The sequence below is a fragment of the Alligator sinensis genome, unplaced genomic scaffold, assembly GCF_000455745.1.
Source record: "Alligator sinensis unplaced genomic scaffold, ASM45574v1 scaffold251_1, whole genome shotgun sequence".
Taxonomy (NCBI): Eukaryota; Metazoa; Chordata; order Crocodylia; family Alligatoridae; genus Alligator; species Alligator sinensis.
The window spans coordinates 201621-225255 of record NW_005842503.1 but is presented as its reverse complement, the minus strand read 5'-3'; the positions used below and the strand labels follow the sequence as shown (position 1 = coordinate 225255).

Below are 23635 nucleotides of genomic sequence, written 5' to 3'. Positions count from 1 at the left end.
CCAGGCCTTTGTGATGAATTTAATGTAAAGTTTGGATGGCACTCTTATGGTGATTTAAGATGTGACTACTTCTCTGTGGCAGGATTGGTTGATTTGTGTTTTTTGCCTTAAAACTCCAATTATTTTTTTAAATGTACAGCAGCTATTAACTACAGTACCTGAAAGTTTAGGTTCCTTCATTCTGTCTTCCTTTTCTTCCATCTCTCCCATGATAACATTAGCTGTTAATATCAGATGTTCCATCCTTGCAGCAAGAGTAGTGTTATTACTGCTCTTCTTAACATAGAGCAATTGATGGACCCTATCAATTGTCAAACACCACACCATGGTCTTTATTTCAGTGAGAGCTACTGCATATCATGATCTGATGGCTTGGTTACCACCCACTGAAATGCCTTGGAAACTTCATGTTTGAGAACACTTGCAAAGGATGCTATCTTCATTTGTGGGGAAAATACTGGATTCTACTTGCTTCCATACACTATGCAAAGAAAGCCAATCCTTTACAGTTTTCTGAAGCAGGTATTTTGGAAGAATACATTCTTCCAATAAGAAATATATTATTTTTTGTTGTCCTTCTCATTTTATTATATATTTAAGCAGTAAAACTGCCAGCTTACTAAAACTGTAATAAAACTGTAGTAAAACTACTAGCTTAAAAAGCAAGGTCTGCTAAAACTCAGCAATGGTATGTCTTGGGTAAATAATTCCAGATTTACCAATGCGAGGTTGTCAGGTTGGTTTAAAATCTCATTGAGGGAGGAGCTGATATAGAGTGAACAGTTGGAAAATGAATACACTGAAAGCCCCCTGTGGGTTAGAGTGCAGGTTGAAGCAATGTATAGCTACAGGCAGCTGAATGTCTGTTTGACAATGACAGCATTGCTAAATGACGAGAATAACTGTAGTTTATTTTTAATTCACTCCGCTTATGGAAATACATTTTTCAGGTCTAAGTAGAGGTTAGTGCCTTAAACATGAATTGTGTTTTGAGGCAACTACCTTTCCCTCCCTTTGTCTCCTCAACTCAAACACAAAAGCAGGTTCTGATGTATTCCCATCCCTTTGTACTCTGCACTGTAGGTAAGCTTTAAAAAACATAATGTCATAATTAAACTCTCCCTGTCTGTTTAGAAGTAAACCTATTCTTTTGACTACTGGGTTCTGATCTTTTCCCCTGCTAAGATGCCAAATCAGGCCTTAAAATATTGCTTAAATCTCTGTAAAACAGCATTTTTTCTTGAGAAGTCAGAACAGTGGGTATATTGGTATGGTGGCACATGTGAGAGCAGTAAGCTTAATGGGTCTTTGATTATTTCAAAGTCTTTTACTTTACAGATGTTTACCATCATTTAAGCTTTTCTATTTGAAACAGAATCTTTGGTATGGAAACAATTTGTTCAGCAGCAAAATTATAGATCTTTGGAGACACCATGAATAAAAGTATCACAAAAAACAGCTGTCTTATATGTAAAATAACAGTGTCCTGTATCTTCTTCAGATGGCTTATAACGTCATTTTAGTAGCAAAGTCCCCAAGTTAATAAGCTGAATTAGTATCATTCCTTTTTTTAATATAATTTCAGATGGCTAAACAGAATTAACATGCTTGCTGCTGGCTATGCAGAGAGAGAGAGGATCAAACAGGAACAAGGTACAGTGGTTTTTTTTATTTTGGTTGCTTCATTCAGTTCTCTATCTCACCTGAACCGTTCTTTTTTCCATATCTTATAGGTTGATTCCCACTGTCTAAAAAAAGTCACAAATGGGTCTTTCAGCTTTTGTGGGGGAGAGTTGTTTTGGTTTGTTTTTTTCCCCCTTCATTCACAAGGAAGTTCCTTTTTACTGGGAGGTTGATGCGTCATTTCTAGGGGATCACAGAGGAGGAAGCAATCCTATATGTATTAGGAACAAAAACAAATTCTTCCAAATTTTGACTTAATTTGCTTACCATAAAGACTTTAATGTTAGACTTCAATTTTTTACACTTCTGCTGCTTCCATTAAGACTAAGATGTGTGACTTTATCAACCCATTTGATATAGCACATTATTTTTAAGAGTGGCAGATTTATAGAATCAATACTGTCCTTATGCAATGCCTATCCACATAACATTAGCTTTCATGACTAATATTCATGGATAAAAAAATAAGTGTAAAAAATTGAGTCTATCAAATGGCATGATCTTTAGTGCTCTAAATTGGAAATAACTGCAGAAAGTAGAAAAGAGAATGGGGTAGTATTTCATCATGATACAAATATAGCTTTCTATCCAAAATCCTATAAAATTCTTCCATAAGGCCACAGAAAAGCTATATTTGCCCACCTGGTCTTATGAATGTATACTGTCTTTTATATGGCAGCAGACCCAAGGAAATTAGAGTGGCCTTGATGATAAAAAATTTGCAGAGATGTGTTCTCCACCTGTGGATCATTAAATTGGAACATCAGAGTTTATAATTCCTCTTACATTGCTGAGCCTTCATCTGTGAGACTGTTTTTGCCTTTGAGGCACATAAAGCCCAGAGCTGTGAATCCTAGAAGAAATATGAAATGTAAAAATGTTTAGACATTTTAAATTAAAAGATAGACTCTCTTACATAGCTCACAAGGATTTACAGCTTGTCAAGGCACTTTTCAAAGATCCTGGGACATTAACCATTTCTGTTACAGCAGCCTAATGATGGCCTTGCCTTTCAGTTCCTGAAAGGCAACAACTCATGGGAAGCTGTGAGGAGAAAGCTTAAGATTCATAGACGCTAGGGCTGGAAGGGACCGCGGAACATTGAGTCCAGCCCCCTGCCCTAGGGGCGGGAAGTCAGCAGGGATCATAGGATCCCAGCAAGATAAATATTCAAAGGTGTTCAAGGTAGGTGCTTGAACCATCTCTGGCAGCAGTCTATTCCAAACCTTGGGGGCTTGGACAATAAAGAAGTTCTTCCTTATGTCCAGCGTGAAATGGTCATGGAGGAGTTTGTGACCGTTTGACCTTGTCAGCCCTTCGGGCGCCCTGGTGACCAGACGTTCCCCCAGATCCTGGTGAGCACCCCCGATAAACTTATAGGTGGCCACCACATCACCACTGAGCCTGCACTTTTCCAGGCTGAAGAGTCCCATGGCTCTCAGCCTCTCATCATAAGGTCTGTATTCCTGACCTCTGATCATGCACGTGGCTCTCCTCTAGACTCTCTCAAGCTTCTCCACACCCTTTTTGAATTGTGGAGCCCAAAACTGGACACAGTACTCCAGCTGCGGCCTTACCAAGGCCAAGTACAACAGGAAAATGACATTCTGGGATTTACTTGAGAAGCATCTATGGGTGCAGGCCAGCGTTTTGTTCACTTTACTAGCCACAGTATCACATTGAAAGCTCATGTTCATCTTGTGGCCTATCATCTTGTGGACAGCCAGGCCCAGGGTCAGAGAGGACCTAGTCAGGGAACTTCTGGTGGGACTGGATATGTTCAAATCAGCAGGTCCTGACAATCTCCACCCCAGAGTTCTGAGGGAACTAGCAGAGGTCTTTGCGGGACCCCTGGCTCAGCTTTACGAGCACTCATGGTGCTCTGGTGAGGTGCCAGAGGACTGGAAAAGGGCCAATGTTGTCCCCATTTTCAAAAAAGGGGGAAAGGAGGACCCAGGAAATTATAGGCCTGTTAGTTTTACCTCAGTCCTGGGGAAGCTCTTTGAGAAAATTATCCAGGTGCACATCTGAGAGGAGCAAGCAGGGGAGTGTATGTTTAGGGGCAACCAACATGGGTTCATTAGAAGCAGGTCCTGTCAGACCAACCTAGTGGCTTTCTATGACCAGGTCACAAGATCCTTGGACACAGGTGTCACGGTGGACGTAGTCTTTCTGGACTTTAGGAAGGCCTTCGACACTGTGTCTCACCCCGTTCTCGTTAAAAAATTAGGAGATTGTGGTGTCGATGCCTACACAGTCAGATGGGTCGCCAATTGGCTGGAGGGCTGCACCCAGAGAGTGTTGGTGGATGGGTCATTTTTGACCTGGAGGGATGTGGGCAGTGGGGTCCTCCAGAGCTCGGTCCTCGGGCTCACACTGTTCAATATCTTCATCAGTGACTTGGACGAGGGGGAGAAAACCACCTTGTTCAAATTCACAGATGACACTAAGATGTGGGGAGAAGTGAGCACACTAGAAGGGAGGGACAGGCTGCAATTGGATCTGGACAGATTACAGGGGTGGGCGGATGAGAACAAGATGGGATTCAGTACTGACAAGTGCAAGGTACTGCACCTAGGGAGAAAGAACCAGCACCATACCTGCGGGCTGGGGACCTCCCTTCTTGTAGGCACAGAGGCAGAAAAGGATCTTGGAGTCATCATAGACTCCAAGATGAACATGGGCTGCCAATGTGGGGATACAGTCAGGAAGGCCAACCGCACCTTGTCATGCATCCACAGATGTATCACGAGCAGGTTCAAGGAGGTGATCCTCCCCCTCTATATGACATTGGTCAGGCCACAGTTGGAGTACTGCGTCCAGTTCTGGGTGCCACACTTCAGGAAGGATGTGGACAACATTGAGAGGGTCCAGAGGAGGGCCACTCACATGATCAGGGGGCAGCAGGGCAGGCCCTATGAGTGGAGGCTACGGGACCTGAACCTGTTCAGCCTCACAAGAGAAGACTGAGAGGGGTTCTGGTGGCCATCTACAAACTGGCCAAGGGAGACCAGCAGGCAATGGGAGAGTCCCTGTTCCCCCTGAGCACTACTGGGAGTAACAAGGAATAATGGCCATAAGTTGACGGAGAGTAGATTCAGGCTGGATATCAGGAGGCACTACTTCACAGCAGGACGGCTAGGATCTGGAACCAACTTCCAAGGGAAGTGGTGCTCACTCCTACCCTGAGGGTCTTTAAAAGAAGGCTAGATAGACACCTAGCCAGGGTCGTTTGACCCCAGCATTCTTTCCTTCCCATGGCAGGGGGTTGGACTTGATGATCTGCTCAGGTCTCTTCCGACCCTACCAACTATGAAACCCCCAAGTCCCTTTCATCCATAGTGCTAACCAGTGTAGTACTACCGAGCCTATAAGCGTGCTGCAGGTTTTTCCTCCCGAGGTGGAGAACCTTACATTTTTTGGTGTTGAACACCATCAGGTTTTCATCCGCCCAATTCCTGAGCCTGTCATGGTCTGTCTGTATCACCCTTCTGTCCTCGAGTGTGGATGCTTTACCCCAGAGTTTGGTGTCATTGGCAAACTTGGCCAGTCCACTTCTGACACCAATGTCTACATCACTAATGAAGATGTTAAATAGTATAGGCCCTAGGACAGAGCCTTGAGGGACCCCACTGGTCACAGGGCACCATGACGATTGACTTCCATCAGCTACCACCCTCTGGGTCCTACCGCGGAGCCAATTCCCCAGCCAGCGGATCGTGGTGAGGCCGAGACCGCAGTTGGCCAGTTTTGCCAAGAAGTGATCATGGGATACCAGATTGAAGGCTTTTTTTGAAGTCAAGATATATGACATCAGTCTCTTCTCCCTTGTCCAGGTGATAGGTCACCTGGTCGTAAAAGGAAATAAGATTGGTCAGACAAGACCTACCCGCAACAAACCCATGCTGGCTATCCCTCAGGATGTTGCCGTCAGCCAGTCTGTTAAGGACGGCCTCTTTGATAATTTTTTCCAAGACCTTCCCCAGGATAGAGATCAGGCTGATGGGCCTGTAGTATGCCGGATCTACTTTCCTCCCCTTATTGAAGATAGGCACCACATTGGCCTTCTTCCAATCTTCGGGCACTTCACCAGAGCACCAGGAACTCTCAAAGATCCGTGCCAGGGGCTGAGCTAAGATGCTCCACATAATATTAGTACTGCTGAAATCTGCCTTCTCCAGAGGCCTGAAGACAAATCTGATTTCCCTGTGGAACACCAAGTCTGATCACTTGCCACAAAAACAGAGACCCCAATAAAGGGGAGGCTGCATAACACAGTGAATTAAACATAGTTATGACAAGGAAAAAAAGGTACTGTATGTTCTAATCTTGCCTTTGTGTCCTGGGACAAATCCTTTTAACCTTTCCACCTTTGTTTTCCCCATCCATTAAAAAGAAGAATAATTAGTGCTTAGCTTCTTTATTTAAGCAAGGTGGGGTTTTCCTTCTCTTACATAAGGAAGATGGAATCCCTGCATTAGTACTTGTTGTAGAAGCATTGCATTGCTTACCACCTGTTTTCTGCCTTGTGTGGTATAATTCAGTCTGCTGCTAGGGTGCATAAAAGGTCAGATACCATAATGCAAAACATCATCCCTCACCAAATCACAGCACGGTGCTCAATGGCCCAGATGCTGCCACCACTCACAGAATCATAGAAAGTGAGGGTTGGAAGGGACCTCAGGAGGTCATCTAGTCCAACCCCCTGCTCAAAGCAGGACCCACCCGCAACTAGATCATCCCAGCCAAGGCTTTGTTGAACCAGGCCATAAAAATCTCCCAGGATAGAGATTCCACCACCTCTCTAGGTAACCCATTCCATTGCTTTACCACCCTCCTAGTGAGAGAGTTTTTCCTAAACCTTCATTGATGTAACTTAAGACCATTGCTCCTTGTTCTGTTATCTGTCATCACTAAGAACGGTCCACCTCCATCCTCTTTGGAACCACACTTCAGGTAGTCGAAGGCTGCTATCAAATCTTCCCTTGGTCTTTCCTTTCTGCAGACTAAATAAGCTTAGTTCCCTCAGCCTGTCCCTATAAGCGAAGTGCCCCGGCCCCATACCATTTTTGTTGTCTTCCACTGGACTCCCTCCAACTTGTCCACATCCTTTCTATAGCGGGAGGCCCAAAATTGGACACAGTACTCCAGATATAGCCTCACCAGTGCTGAATAGAGGGGAATAATCACTTCCCCTGATCTGCTGGCAATCCTCCTACTAATGCAGTCCAGAATGCTGTTAGCCTTCTTCACAACAAGGGCACACAGTTGGGTCATAATCAGCTTCCTCTCCACTATAACCCCAAGATCCTTTTCTGCAGAGCTGCTGCTTAGCCAGTTGGTCCCCAGGATTGTTCTAAATGCAGGATTTTGCACTTCTCCTTATTGAATCTCATGCGATTTCTTTTGGTTCAATACTCCAATTTGTTGAGGTCTCTCTGAATCCTAGCCCTACCATCTAATAGATCTATTACTCCCCGCAGCTTGGTGTCATCTGCACACTTGCTGAGGATGCACTCCATTCCATCTTCCAGTTCACTGATAAAGATATTGAACAAAAACAGCCCCAGGACCAACCCCTGAGGCACTCCCCTTGATACCAGTTGCCAACTAGACATCCAGCTATTGACTATTTCTTCTGATCCCAATGATCCAGCCAGTTTTCTGTCTACCTCACAATCCATTCATCCAGCCCATACTTCTGTAGGTTACCTGCGAGACTATCAGAGACCGTACCAAAAGCCTTGCTAAAGTCAAGGTATATCACGTACACTGCTTTCACCACATCTACAGACCCAGTTATCTCATCATAGAAGGCAATCAGGTTGGTCAGGCATGACATGCCTTTGGTCAATCCATGCTGACTGTTCCTGATCACTTTTTTTTCTCCAGTTGCTTAAAAATGGATTCCTTGAGGATCTGATCCATGACTTTTCCAGGGACTGAGGTGAGGCTGACCCATCCGTAATTCCCTGGATCCTCTTCCTTCTTTATCTTAAAGATGGGCACTATATTTGCCCTTTTCTAATGGCCCAGGACCTCCCCTGATCACCATGAGTTTTCAAAAATAATGGTCAGTGGCTCTGCAATCACATCAGCCAACTCCCTCAGCCCCCTTGGATGCATTGCATCCAGCCCCAATGTACTTGTACATTTCCAGCTTTTCTAAATAGTCTCTAACCTATTCTTTCACCACTGAGAGCTGCTCACCTTCTCCCAAAATTGTGCTGCCCAGTGCAGTAGTCTGGGAGCTGACCTTGTCTGTGAAGACCAAGGTAAAAAAAGGTATTCAGTACTTCAGCCTTTTCTTTGTCATCTGTCACTAGTTTGCATCGCCCATTTAGTAAAGGACCCACCCTTTCCCTGACCTTTCTCCTGTTGCTAACATACTTGTAGAAACCCTTCTTATTACCCTCCATGTCACTTGCAACTACAATTGTGCTTTGGCCTTCCTGACTTTATCCCTGCATGTCTGAGCAATATTCTTGTACTCCTCCACCCAGTCAAGCCTTCAGATCTCCATCAGTAGATCCTCTTGTCCACACAAATCTGTGTGTAAATCCAGTTACTTTTAGGGTCTGGGCTTCCGTCAAAACAGCTGGGATCCCTTGCTTATCCAGCTTGGGGAATTCTCCCAGGTTTGTTCTCCTAGTGGAAAAACTTACCCAAAGGCCCTGAAGAGTGGAGACCTTGCAGTGCTGGCACTGTGCAGACAGGGGGAAGAGAACAACACTGTCTCCCTGTGGAGTAAGTGGGGGATGCTGGAGGACTGTGTTCTTTTGAGAGAAGCCACAGTATGTACAGACATTTGCTCTCCCAGCAGAACTCTGCCAGGAGTGATTTAACCCTGGTTATTCTCAGGTTATTTTTCTCCTGGAGCAGCCATGTTTACTCTGGGAGAAAAAGCCTGAACATCTGTACACTTATGGTTTTTCCTGGGAGAGCAGCAACTCTTCCAGAAGAAACTGAATGTCTGTATGAGGCCTCTGTCACTGCTTAAAGAAATCTTCTCAGACCACTATGCCTGAGTTCTTCTAGGAAATTTTCAGTAGACCATTCCAAGCCCAGGGCCACATTTTAATCAATACATCTTTTGAAACAGTGTTGTTAGGGGTTTACAGACTATCCCCTTCCCTCCCCCAGCACAAATAACTGGCCTTGTGCTTCCCCTGCAACAAGAACAAAGCCCCCCATTCCTTAATGAACAGTAAAAAAAAAAAAAAAAAAAAAAGGGACTTTGCCAAAGAGTCATTTCACTAGCATTCCGAAAGTCTGGCCCTGGGAACTGTGAAGTGATCAGAAGGGGAGGTCAGTTATATTTAAGAAGAAAAAGAGAAAAGTTGTTAGATTGTTTCAAAAGCCTACCCCAAAATGAGAAAATCATCTGCTGTAGGAGAGGCAGTAGGCATAGTGTTCCTTCAGTTTGACACATTAACAGTTGTAAGCTAAAGGACAATGTTACCAGCCAAGGTATGACAATAAAGCTCCGATCCTCAATCCTCCTATGAATTGTTTATTACCATCCAAGCAGTCTCACACTAAAACAGAAAAAAAAATGACTGAGAAAGTAGTGGGCAATGTTGTCCATAGGCTTTTCCTGCACTATCCATCTAGAAAGGGGGAGCACTCAGAGTATTTCACTTTGAGCCAGCTTTCCCTTCCTAGTCACTTTGAGCAATCATGCCAGTGGCTTCAGCCTATTAGGGTTTATAGTACTATTGAAACTGTACCTGAGAACTCATCTCATGTCAGCTTAAAATGGCTTCCAAGATATTTGAGTTCAGATGCCAATTACAACAAGAAATCGCTATTGTCCATTCTCTTGAATGCTGTTTGTTACCTCCCTACCATTGCCTATGGCTGAGTTTGTGGGGGGGGCAGACAAAGCTGAACCCTCTCTGTTTGTATATTTGTGTGTAGCAGTGGAAGCGTATGTGAATAGTGGGAAGCATAATCTCACATTCCTTACTTACTGAAGTATAGGGGTTTTAAGTCCCCCTATGGAGCCATCTTTGGATGGCAACAAAAGGGTTACTTTGTTGATGAATAATGTATGTCTGAAGGCATTAGGTTAATAAAATAATACCTTGCTTAAATTATATGAAACTCTCAGGCAGGAATTTATTATATTTAGTGGTTATTCCAAGGGTCAACTACATTTGGGGTTGTTTTTTTTTTCCAAACAATCTTTTTACTTCTGTTAAGTAAGTCTCATGCAACAGCAACTTATAATACCATAGAAACAATTCAGAGGTGGTTGTCAAACCTATTTCAATTAAGCACTGAATGCTTCTGGATCTGCTGTGCATGAATATATCTCAAGTACTTCAGGGATGCACGAATCACCACACTGTGGGTGTAAGACTAGTAGAAACGTGACTTTCTGCAAGTGACATCTTTGCAGCAAAATTTTATATTAAAAATATCATTTTTCCATGTTAAATATAGTGAATGTTAATAATTTGACAAGACACTTCTGTAGAGGAATAAATTGCTTTCTTTCCGGTAGTATAAAAATGAGGGGAGAGATGCATTTTTCATATAAATAGAAAGTATTTACTAACAATACAATAACAGCTTATATTTAATTAACATAATTCATTCAGAGGGCTTCTGAAATTTGCTCTATTCATTGATCACTATTTAAATGTTGTCACCTGTGCAGAAAAATAGGACAACAGTTTAACAACATTTAATATTATCTATTTGCTTAAATCCAAGATAAGGCTCCTCTCCCCAATTTAACATGGGGGGGGGGGGGCGAGGAAAGCCCCTCATCTTGGATTCAAGTACTAGTTGGACAGACAGCTGCTTCAGCTCCAATTCTGGCTCCAATCTGAGTTGGAGTTGGGCCAATGCCCACCACTGTCTCTGCCCCCTCCTCCCCCATTGCCTCCCCCCACCCCCCCAGCCTCTGCTCCCTCATCCATACCCCTGTTGCCACTTACTCTCTGACTCTGGCTCCACAGAGCACATGGTTGCTCCAGCCCCAATCCAGCCACACAACAGCAGGGATCAAAGCTGGCATTGATGCAACTGCTGCTGCAAAGCTGGGCTAGGACTAGAGCAACCATGTGCTCCATGCACCAGACTGGAGCAGGGCTAGAGCTGAAGCCAAAGGGTAAGCAACGCAAAATGGCCAGGCAAAGGGACAGAGGCCTCAGCGGGGACCAGGTAGGAGGGGGAGCAAGTGGTAGGTGGGGCAGATGCCAGGGGATACAGGCCCATGGTGGAGGAGAGGGAGGCAAGTGCTGGGGCACGCAAGCACATGGGGGCAAGTGGTAGTGGGGAAATAAGCAGGAAGGGGTAAGGTGCAAAAGGGGCAAGGGGTCAGGCCACTTGACTCCCCTGCCAGCTGTGCCCCACCACTGCATGCCTGCTGCAACAGTAAAGGGTGATGCATTTAAGACTACCCTTCTATAATTAGATTCTACATGTCAAAAATTATACCACATTTATACATTTTTCATGTATAGAATCTAATTATTGGAGGGTCATCTTAAATTCAGAGTTGTCTTGGATTCAAGTAAACACGGCAAGTTAACTGAATGTAGTCAGTTACTTATGTTGGAATTGTGTTAGGACATTGGTGCCCGAAATCCCACTCTTGATAAAGTGTCATGGCATTTTTAAAACGTAACGGGAGATTATTTTCTTTTCTTTCCTCAAAGTCTGCAAAGGCCCAAACTAGAGCCAGTCAGACAAATTTCATTGCACAAAAAAGTATCAAGTTGTATTTACTTACTCAATTTTAAGCATTTTTAAACATTTTTTTTTCCACAACCATTGAGGCACAGCTTAATTTTAGTTTCAGAATAAATATTTGTATTGTAAGCCAGCAACAATCATGTGCTGCAGTGGAATTGCTGACAGGTGTTTCACCATCAGCAGCTTCCTCAGGCTTTTCTGTCACAAACATACAACTACTTGTATGCAAATATTTTCAATCTTTTTTTTTTTTTTGAGAAACTTGGGAGAAAATATTTTTAAGAGTCAGAGAGCTTGTAACTTTTTTATTTACTTTTTCAGGGTATAGGTCTCTGTTTATGTGAAAGAAATTTCTTGTGGATTTCTGTGTACTAATTCAAATTTATGGTTCATGAAAGCTGTATTCCTGTTCAAATGTTTTAAGTAGACATTTCTCAGCTACCTGAGGGAAACCTCTCAGCCTCCGGGTGCTTTAAAGCGTCCTGGCACTTTAAAAAAAAACAAAAAGCCCCACACTCACCGATCGCAGCAGCAGGCATCAAGGCCTCTGAGGCCTCATGGCAGAGCCCCTCTGCATAATGCGGAGCAGTGGGGATTGGCTGCCGCCCCCCCAACCCATAGCACCTGCACAGCAGCTGTCACATCATGTGGGTGCAGCATGACTTGGCAAGGCGCCATGCACTGTCTGGGAGCTGGGGCAGCTCCAGCAGTCAGGCAGAGCCCGGCACCACTCAGCCCCAGTGGCCCCAGCTCCCAGACAGCACGCAGCACCCTGCCAAGCTGTCCCGCACCTACACTATGGGGCAGCTGCTATGCAGGTGCCAGGAGGGGGGTGGGGGGACAATCCTTGTTGCCCTCCACTGCCCTATGCTTCACAGGGGGACTCTGCTACAAGCCCTCAGAGGCCCTGATCACAGCTGCTACATCTGGTGAGTGCGGGACTTTCCCCCCCCGCCCTTCTTTTAAGTGCCAGGATGCTGGGGCCGGGCAGGGGATGGAGCAGGGAAGCCATGGGGGCTACTCCTGCAGCTCCCTCTGCCCGGGGAGAGGCAGGCACAGCTGGAGGAGCCATGGGAGAACCTGCAGTTGTTCAGCTGGCCCTGCTTCTCCCTGACCAATCCGAATCTCTGAATCGGTGTCGAAACTCCAAAGCAGATTCAGCCGAATTGAAACAGAACAGTGATCTGAAACACAAAAATGAATCACAGTCCTCTGAAATGGCCGAATCCAAAACCGAAACAAAACATAGTTGTTTCGCACAGCCCCTATTTATTATTAAAAACAAATAAAAAACAAAAAACCCACCCTAACCCCGATGTTATTAGCATTTAAAATCATATTATAACTTGGGGAAACATGCTTTACAGTTAGCTTTTATTTCCTTTTTAAAAGTATGTATCTTCTGTTGCACCTTTTATGTCCCTGAATATGATACTGGCTACAGCATATTTTAAATTGGACAATACAATAACCAAATTCATACAAGTGGAAGCTGTATAATATGGGTAATTAAAGTTAACATTTCAACCTTTTGTTGATTTAAATAGCTTATCTGTTAAAGCAAGAATCATTCATTATCTCTTCACATATCCAAGAGGAAAAGTAGCATGGGCTGCATGCATTTGGACCTTTGTTTTGTCAAGTTCTAAAAAACAGAATAAACTGTTCTATTATACAATGATTTCCTTAAATACCAGGATTTGATACAGAGAGAAACTGAGTGGTAATATTAATAATAATATAAGTTGTTTGTGTTTGTGGAAAGGTTATTTACTTTGAACTGATTTGGCAGTCAGCAGGCATACAAAATGATTGCATTGTCATTGATCTTGTGTTATATAGAGGTGAAATTAAGGTAAGCAGTGCCCAGCTATGACAAGGTTAAGTTTTGTTCCACTTACGTTAGGGTGGAGAAGGTTTAAGTCATAGGTGTGCAAAGCAAAGGCTTAACAAGCAACTGGGCTCCCAGGCCAGCAGGACGCATTGGGGTAGCAATAACTTATGGCTAATTCCATGCCACTGTATGGCTGTAGCAGCAGCTGATATTTTTTCGTCCCTCCCCACAAGTTGATGCCTGGGCTGCCCAGGTTGCTGCACCCTAGTTGCATGATGCCCTAATTATGGCTCAAAAGCACTTACTCAATCCTATACCCTCCTATAACTTCCTTTTTTATTCTCTTTCCATTTCCTAAATATCAGATTGTTACAAATTAGACTCCATTATATGACAAGCTTAAAACTGATGTCACCAATAAGCAGCACCACTAAATTTGGTTCAAGGACTTACACATCCATTGCACCTATTGGATTTCCCTCATTATTTATTGATCACTTCATTGATTTTCTGAAACCATCAGTAAGACGTTTTTCATTGCATAAACCAGTGCTTATCTTATCTTCTGCAATTCATCCATGGACACTGATGTGATAGGTTTCTTATGAACACGTTAATAAAACAAATGGCATACAATTGGTTATTACTGAAAATTACATTTTAAAGACTCGGTAAGTAGTAGGGTGTACTTGGAGAAGAAGAGAGGAAATTCATGGAAGTACGAATGGTTTCAGGTGTGTTACAGTTGTTTTTGATTAATTTGATATTTTTAATGTTAATTAAGTTTCTCAGTAATATTTTAGTGCAGGTTATATTTTCACTTTTTTCTGCTTGAAATATAGTTTCAAAACATCCCAAACCATGTATGTCCAGTTTCATTTGGCAAATGCTGATGTAGTGATTGTATAATTGTAGGTGTAGGGTTGAAAGTTCGGTAATATTTTTGTGGGCATTTTCTATTAAATGCCATTTTTACAGTTTTTGTACTGCACAGTTTGTGTTCCTAATTCCTAAGTAAATCTTCAAGTACTCTACTAATGATGACCTATCAGGTTTATCTAAAAAAAGAAAAAGGAATGCATTTTTTCTTCAGTTTATGCACACATAAACTGGCTGTCATTTATAAAGTCAGCTTTTTACTAAGGCTTAACCTGCAGTGGTATCTGAGATTTGTCTTTTCATTGGAGGATTGGACCAAAAGAAATTTCATGAGGCTCAATAAGAAGTGCAAAGTCCTGCATTTAGGAAGAAACAATCCCATGCACCGGTACAGGCTGAGGACCCAACTAAGCAGCTAGCTAAGCAGCTGAAAAGGACCTGGAGATTACAATGGAAAAATAAGCTATATATAAATCAACTGTGTGCCTTTGTTGCCAAGAAGACTAACAGCATCCTGAGTGTTGTCAGTAGATCATAGGAGTGTTGCCAGTAGATTGAGGAAAATGATTATTACCCTCTATTTGGCACTGGTGAGGCCACATCTGGAGTACCATGTCCAGTTTTGTGTCCCCCACTACAGAAAGGAAGTAGACTAATTGGAGAGAGTCAGCTGGAGCGCAAACGAAAATGGTTGGGAGGCTGGGGCACATGACTTATGAGAAGAGGCTGAGGGAACTGGGCTTATTTAGTCTAGAGAAGAGATGATTGAAGGGCGATTTAATTGCAGCCTTTAACTACCTGCAAGGTGGTTCCAAAGTGGATGAAAGCTAGACTGTTCTTGGTGGTGGCAGATAACAGAACAAGGAGTAATGCTCTCAAGTTGCAGCAAAGGAAGTTTAGTTCAGATATTAGGAAAAAATTTGTCATGAGGAGGATGGTAAAGCACTGGACCAGGCTACCCAGAGAGGCTGTCAAATTTTCATCCTTGGAAGATTTTAAGACTCAGCTACACAAAGCCTTGGCTAGGAAGGTCTAGTTGGGGATGGTCCTGCTTTGAGCAGGGGATTGCATTAGGTGACCTCCTGAGGTCCCTTTGAACCTTAATTTTCTGTGATTCTATGATTGTTTACCTTGAACTTTTCATTAACTTGGTATTTTATGTACATATGCATAAAAAAACTTACTTACAACTTTTTAGATTACTGGAGTGAGAGCGACAAGGAAGACGCAGACACTCCATCAACACCCAAACAAGACAGTCCACCGCCTCCATATGACACATACCCACGACCTCCTTCTGTAAGTCCTCTGCAGTTACTTAATTGAAAATGTTTGGTGAAAAGTATTATTTTTACCTACTTAAAATCTTTCTAAACCTTAATACATTCAAACTGCTGTAAAGAACAGTTTTCACTATATCGATTTCTGATTAAAATATTGGCTTTCAGTCAGCCCCTGTAAGATAAATAAAACTCCCCTTCAAACCTAAAATCTCCTTTAATCTTTTTCTGATCAAAATAAGGCTCTCTAATGGTTATGTACCTTTCTAAATTTAGTGTTGTTCATTTGAAGCCCTGTATTTCTTGTTGTTGGGAAATAATCCTGTCCAGAAACTAATCGAAATATTAGTTTACATCCAGAGTATGAAAGTGTAGGTAGTATTAGTTTTTTTGGATTACTGGAGTGAGAGTGATAAGGAAGAAGTTGTTAGTTGTTAATAAGGGAAGAATCTTGTCCAGAGGCAGGAAGTGAAACTGTGATTTAATAATTACATCTTGTATAGCTGCAGAGAGAGAAAGGAAACTATTTGCCTCCATAAAGTAAAAAATCAGAGAGAGTAAACTATTGTTCCATGGACATGAACAAGGACTGAAGACGCGCACACAAAAATGAAAATTTCCGCTGGGAAACAAACTGAGATAGCATAAAGGGCAACAAGAAAAGCATTTATGAAAGTAAGGCTGAGTGAAAAACTAAGGTGAGATGAGGATGTTTTCCTTTGTTTCTCGCTCAAAAGCAAACATACACATATATAACATCACTTAACTTTCTGGTAGTTTTTAATCCACAGCTTTACTGAAATTGTTCCTTAAACAATACAACTCAGTAGCATCAGAACTTACCCAAGCTGGACAATCTTTGCTCATGAATATTTTCAGATACAAATACAACTAACACTCCTACTTTCAGCAGTAGGCACATAACCCAGATTTAGGAGAATCTATAATCTTGCTCACAAGAAAAAGTTGGTTAAGTTATAAAAAATGTTCATGACTACTCTATGAAAAACAGAGCCTGCTCAATGAGTAGCTCTCTACTCACAGCCCAAACTTACACTTCTAGATCAAAGATTCTTCATGGCACAAAATAAGTGTCAGCGTCAAAATGCATATGTAGGTTCCAGAAAACTTTCAGTCCTCCACTAACATACAAACAACAGAAATAGTTATTTTGTCACCTACAAAATTTATAAATTAAAACACTCACAGTTTCTTCTCACATCCAGTTTTAATATAGGGCCAGACTGCAAATCACTTACTCATAGCATGCATGATGAAGGCACATACACAAAAAGTAAAATTGCAACTGGGAAACAAATGGAGGTAGCACAGAAGGCAACAAGAAAAACATTGGAACTCAGGCTGAGTAAAAAAAAAAATACAGTGAGATAATGAAGCTTTCCTTCTTTTCTAACTTTAAAATAAACATGCACACATATTACATCACTTAACATCCTGGTATTTTTCTTCCATGTCTACGCTCTAAGAAATTATTAACCAGTTCATCTTAGAAAGTTACATAAAAATAAAGCACAAAATAAGCTAAGTTTTGAAGTTTCTAGCTTTAGAAGCTTCTGAATTATCTGAGCGCAAACAGTGTATATAAATGTAAATGGGAAAATGTATTTTCCATGGAGTGCAACTGACAAGCCATTTTTTAATTTACCCAAATCATTCATCTTTGGGCTAGATTCAGGTATAATAACATCATCCTAAAAAATGTGCAGATTATAATGAAAGGTCACCTTGAAGGTAGGCAGTACTCACTCCTTAGTGTAGAACCAGATTCAGCCATTTTTGTACCTATTTATTAGTGTAGTGAATAGTCTCACAAGAGTCCATGGATCTGTTTTGCAGAGTAGGGATTATTCAACAAGAGTGAGGGGATCAGTCTGAACCATAGTATTTATGTCAGTATATAGATGCACTCTGTACATCTGAAAATACAAACACACAAGACAAAATGGTTTAGATTTGTAACTTGTTCCCTCGTGACTAAAGTAGACACTGTCATTAATTGGTGCATCTACACATCACCATATGGTGACGTTGCTATGGCTCTGTGCTTTAGTACTTCCTTTTGGAAGTACTAAAGCATGGCACAGTAACCGCTCATACTGTGCCATGCACGTGGTGCATGATTAGATTTCGTCTCTACTTTGCCGTAGTGGCAAACTAAAATGGGGGAGCATGCCACTATGGTGAAGTAGCTGCTGGTCATGTGTAGACTCATGTGATCACTCTGTCACTGTAGTGTGTCATAAGGTGACGTGTAGATGTGCCCATAATAAAATAGTTTTGTGACAGTTATTAGTAGATCTGAATATACTGCCTATCTGAGGAATATCCTGCTGTTCACTTTGTAGATGAGTTGTGCAAGCCCTTACGTGGAACCAAAACACAGCCGGCTTTCATCCACGGAAACTTCCCAATCACAGTCTTCTCATGAAGAGTTCCGTCAGGAAGCAGTTGGGAGCACCACTGAATCACCTGTCCGCAAAACAGCCAGCCAGAGACGTTCCTGGCAGGATTTAATAGAGACACCACTGACAAGCTCAGGACTGCACTACCTTCAGACTCTGCCCCTTGAGGATTCAGTGTTCTCTGACTCAGTCGTAATCTCACCAGAACACAGGCGGCAATCAACTCTTCCAACTCAAAAGTGCCACCTGCAGGATCACTACGGTCCATTTCCTTTAGTAGAGGGTGAGAAAATGCAAGTGCTAAATGGAAATGGGGGAAAACCCCGGAGTTTTACTCTGCCTCGGGATAGTGGGTTCAACCACTGCTGTCAGAGCCTTTCAGTTAGTGCCTCTGATCACCAGGAAGAAGTGCAACAGAAAGAGGTAGATGAGGAGGAGGAGGAGGAGGAAGGGAAAGCAACAGAAGAAAGCCAAGAAGATAAAAGTAAGTATTGCATATTCTCTGTAGCATTTCGGCACTCCTATATAATTAACTTATATGTTGAAAATTTCTTTCTTAAGTTTTTATATATATAATATATAAATATAGAGAGCAAGAGAGTCTTCCCTTAAATTTTAACAAGTCCCTCTTGCTGCAGATGCAATGGAAATGACCTGATCTTCTCTCTGTTCAGTGTCTTAAAATCTTTCAGGATGATGACCGAGGTATCCTAGGGCACATCTACGCCACCTGAATGCACCACCTGAATTTATTATATTACTCAGTGTAACATGGCTGCCTTTGTGTGGGCATGATCTCTCTTGTCTGGAAGAGATTACTGACATACACCCTGCTGCACTACAATAGCAATGTTACATTTGTTTTGTGGTGCAAGTGTATCCACTGAATGGAGTTGGTAGGTCTCAATGCCCTGGTCCCTGGGGGCAGCCCTTTAGTGGTATAGGCATGCCCCTTTCACCTACCCCTGCTTAGAGTACAGAATTACCTTTGTTTTCTTCTAGTTATTTTTAGTTTAAAATGCTAATGGATTTTGTTTTTCTATTTCCTTTCCGTCACCATTCAGTATGCCTGCCACTAGCACATTCACAGCTTTCAGACAAGTGGCTAAGATCCAGCTTCCCTTCCAGTCAATAACACAATTCTCCCTGAATTCAGAAGTCTGAGAACCTGCCCTGTGCAGGGCTCAGGCTGAAAAAATCCTGATAAGACAACCAAACATTTGAAACTAGTTAAAAAAACAAGGAATGTTTCCAGCAGTCTCCAATGTGAACTTTTAAAAGGAAGATTTTAAAAAACATATCAACAAAGAATTTCTCAAAAGGTATTTATTTACATGAACAACGGACAACATTCAGTCTGATAGTGAGCAACCATTTCTAGCATGGCACATTTGTGGATATTACTGTTACATGTCAAAATAGCCAAATAAACGTCTAGAACAGGGATTTAAGAAGCCCCTTGTCCTCACACACGTTTATAAATTTACCCATCTGTTTTGTTGGACTGTCCATCATCCTTGTTATATAGTGTCCATATGTTGGCTATAGAAGTTCAGTTCACAACCGGTTTCCAGATAAAGCCTGCCTCAGTTACAGGATTGTGCTACAAATAAGTCATCTGTAGAGGCCAAGGGGGCAGATAATCTACAAATCTTTTGTTGTAACTTTAACTGCTACTAATATGGGTCCCTTAAACCTGGCAGGGACCCCCTCTGCAGAACTGAAGTGAAAGAGGAATGTGAAAATTGTAGACACAAAGATATAAGAAAAGGTAAAAGAAGTTGAAGATGACAGAAAACAATTAAACTGTCAACCTAACAGCACTGCTGAGCATTGGAATTAGTGTAGATTTAATTCCTTTAGTCTCCATAGCAGATTCAGTTTTCCTCTGTATTTATGTTTTAATTAATAAATACTAGACATTTTGTAATATGCTTCTGGCCTTCAGGGAAAAAATGGTTTGTTCTGCAGACCTTAATTAAATCTCTGGTATGGTTTTTTTTTTTCTAAAAAACCCCAGGATGTCATTTCATCTCATTCCCAGTACCTTTCAAAAACATACAGTAATAAGGTAACATTTAGATTACTAAAAGTGTGTGAATTTAAGGTGTCTAAAACAGTTTACTACATGTTAAAATTTCATGAACCCAACGACGGAATGTGTTACCCTATTTTTACCCTGGAGGATTCTCCTTCAAATGAGCTTGTAAATTGTAGCAATAAAAATGGACAAAATCCTTCCACTTTATGATAGCAAAAGGAAGTGGGCATAGCAAGGTTTATCCTGCTAATCTATTATACTCCTTGTATTTTTTGTGTTATGATATTTTAGACCACATATCAATAATTTATGGGAAAGTATGTGAATTAATGGGGAGAACCTGATTTCTTCTTGTTTCTACCATCTTCTCCGAAAATGATATTCTATTTCTTTTTTTGAAGAGGTCTCCCTAATGAATGTTCCTAACTGCTTAAGGGAGGCAGTTTTCTTAATTTAAGCAAAAAATAACTAGAAGGGAGATTATTTCTGAGAAATTAACAAGTAGCTGCAGGAGGAAAGAGCTTGTGGTGAATTTAAAGCCACAAAAAAAGTAAAAATAGAAAATAATCAAGTAGTCTGTTGAAAAGTTTGAAGCTTGAACTGCTTGTTGCTATGGCTACAGTGTTCCTTTTGCAGTACTGGCATTTTTGGTGCAGTATCCAGGAGAAAGATAAGATTTTACTGCCAGCCATGTTCTGAAATGTGGGATCCCATTTTCTCAACTGGGGTGACACAACTGGCTCACACAACTGTTTTGCTTTGCTGTTATGATGGGCACATTTGTGCATGTTGCACCACAGTCCCTGTTTTCTCCATAGACCTGAGAAAGCGAGAAAGAAATAAAACTGAACATTTATTCTTTTAGAGTCAGTAGGGAGAGCAGAGGGAGAAAGTTAAAAACAATCCACAGCCCTCCTGTATTGTGTTATCTTTAAAGAGGGGTTCAGGTGAACCTATACCTTCACAGTAGGTTCTTCAGTGTGGTATCTCATGAAACTTTTAAAACATAAATAGGATTTATTTACTGTATGCTCTTTATCCCATCTCAACAAATTCCATTCTGTTGGATAATTCTGTGCATGTGTGTGTGTTTATTTGGATGTTCATGTTTAAATCTTGGTCATTTCTACTGATTTCTACCCTGGGGGCGGTAAGAGAGTGAGGGACAAGAAATAGAGCTATGCAGCTGTTACCATTCGATTCAGATGCCGTTAGTGAAAGTTTGTTTTTGAGCCTTTTTGTTTGTTTTTAATTCCAATTATTAAATACAAAAATAACAGTCAAGTAATGAAAACACAATCCCTTATCCTATATTTTCTGAAAAACTTAAGCATTCAGAGCTTTGTTTTAGATTTTGTCAGATCCTCAGCTGGTGTAGATTGGAATAAATCCACTGACTTCTCTGAAGGTAAATCCATTGATTTGAAACAGCTAAAGGATCTGTCCTCTTAGTTTCAATTGCTCCTTGGTTGCAAGAGCCAGTGAGACAATGATGTTTAGCAGGAGATTGTGTAGCTCTGCTACGATACTACAGCATGTCAGGATAAATCAAGAATGTTCAGCACCTTTTCCTTTTTGAGATGTTAGGACTTATCTTTGTTTGTGCACGCTCTTTATTTTTATCTCTTGTTAATATCACATTAACGTGGCGCCACTATGTTCTAATTGGATTATTATGTTTATTTCCTTTCTCTGTATTGACATTGTCCTGTAATTTTTGTTGTTTTTAACTGGAGAGGTTTTTCCTGTGGCACATGTTTATATGTGTGTGTCTCTCTGAAATTGTTGCACTGGCAGATAATTTTCAAGGCTTGTCCTTTGGAACACTTCTGTATCCTATTTGGAATATTCTCTTGTTCTTTTGTTCTACCAGCAGGCTACAACTGAATTTCATATTAATTGGTTTGGCACAAAATATTACATTTCTTTGATTAAGTCACAAAGGACAAAGCTTTGCAGATTTGCCTCATTGTAGTCAGTTTTAATAAAATTAGACAGTTATGCATCATGTCACTGCTCCTCGTTCTCCCTCAGGCCTGAAGTTCATCAGTACACTGTGTATTTTGACATAGATTTCATCATTTGATACCAAAGAGCATCTACATTTCTTCTTGACAGAACAATTTGCTTCTTGCCCCTAGAAAGCTTACTTCATTTTTGGTTTGTTTATTACTGCATGGTTATTCTCTTATTTTGATAGATGGCAATGGTTTGTATAGGAAAAGTTGCTCTTCTGATCTTTGGTATTAAGCCCATTAAGAGGCATATCTATACATTAGTCAATTGCCCATCAAGAATGACAGGGCAGGGCAGGGACAGAGGCCTGTGTCCACCCCCTTACCCCCGCTTTGGGTCTGGGCCAGTTCCCCCACTTTGGGTCAAGGGCCGTTCCCTTCCTCCCCCCACTTTGGGTCAAGGGCCGTTCCCTTCCTCCCCCCACTTTGGGTCTGGGCCCATTCCCCGCCTTTGGGTCCGGGCCTGTTTCCCCCAATCCCCTGCCGCTTCCAGTCTGGGCCCACTTCCCCCCACCCTGGCACTCTGGGTCTGGCCACCCTGCATCTGTCTGCCTCCCCTACCTGCTCCACTCCCTCCCTCCTGGCTCTTGGCATGGCCCGGCAGTGGGGCACTGTCACTATGACCCTCCTTCCCCTCCCCTCACCTCCTGTTCCTCTCCCTGCCGGCTTCTGTTGGGGCCCAGAGGTCGCGGGGTGGCAGCAGCGTGCTCCCCACCATCATGACAGACAGCATCCAGCCCTGCCCCCACTTCTCATCTGGTCGGGAAGGGGGCAAATGGGCTTGCTCCCCCCAGCCACACCCCAGCTGCTTTGGGGCAAGGCATGTTCCCTCCCCCCCTCCGCTTCAGGGCTGTTGCTGGGAAGCAGCAGTGGCCTCTCCCTCCCTCCCCCTTCCTGCTGGCTTTTGTCGGGGCTCCACTTCTCCGCATCCCCCGCATCCATCCCTGCCCCTACTTATCATCCAGTCTGGGGAGGGGCGGAATGAGCCCACTCCTCCCCCCCACCCCCCCGCTCTGGTGACACTGCTTGCAGGCAGCAGGGTGGTGGTAGGAGGTGAGGCCAGCAGCACCGGCCTCTCCCTCCCCCCCCGCTCCATCCCCTGTGCATCTGCCATCATGGCAGCGCTCCACTGTGCTGTCTCCTGTCCAAACGCTCTTGGAACACTGATTGGTTGTATCAGTCAACCAAACAGATTGCATATAATGTGTTACAGACAGATGGACTAAGCCTTTTATATATATATATAGAATTATAAGTTTTTATGGAATCAAACTGAGCAAAATCCTACTGTCTTGGCTAGAAAGAATGCTCTCTTTTTGCTTACTCATTGAAACAATCTTCGTTGGACCGCAGAAGTACTAATGTGAGTCTCTGCTGCCAAGCTTATGAATGCTACATAAATTCTAGCAGCATCTTTTTGACTGTGTAGGTTAAATGGCCATCCTGTGGCATGAATGCCACTAGTGGCACAGGCAGCCTCTGATGGTTGTACCTGGGAGATCAGGTAGGGGGCAAGCAGCACAGCAGCTCATAGGTCAGGAAGCAGAAGCAGAGCAGGAGATCAGGCAGAAAGCACAGGGCAGGAAGCAGAAACAGAGGAGTTTCTCCAGCAGGCATGGCGTACTGAATACGGAGCAGAAAGCAAAGCAGAAGATGAGGCAGGAGTAGCACTTACAGAAGGCACAGGGCTAATTTGTGGCACATCTGCCAAAAAAGGTTGGACCCCACTGGTGTACATAAAGTTCTACATAGAATGTATTTTGATCAAATTA

General features: G+C 42.5%; 1 protein-coding gene across 1 annotated transcript in view; it reads left to right on the top strand.

Moving 5' to 3' along the window:
- CNKSR2 (connector enhancer of kinase suppressor of Ras 2) overlaps nt 1-23635 on the top strand; it is a 322916-nt gene that overhangs the window by 239329 nt on the left and 59952 nt on the right. Inside the window, exons 19-21 of the mRNA XM_025213030.1 lie at nt 1586-1653; nt 15303-15403; nt 17751-18291. Of these exons, the coding sequence (XP_025068815.1) occupies nt 1586-1653; nt 15303-15403; nt 17751-18291 (710 nt within the window). The remainder of the gene's footprint in view (nt 1-1585; nt 1654-15302; nt 15404-17750; nt 18292-23635) is intronic.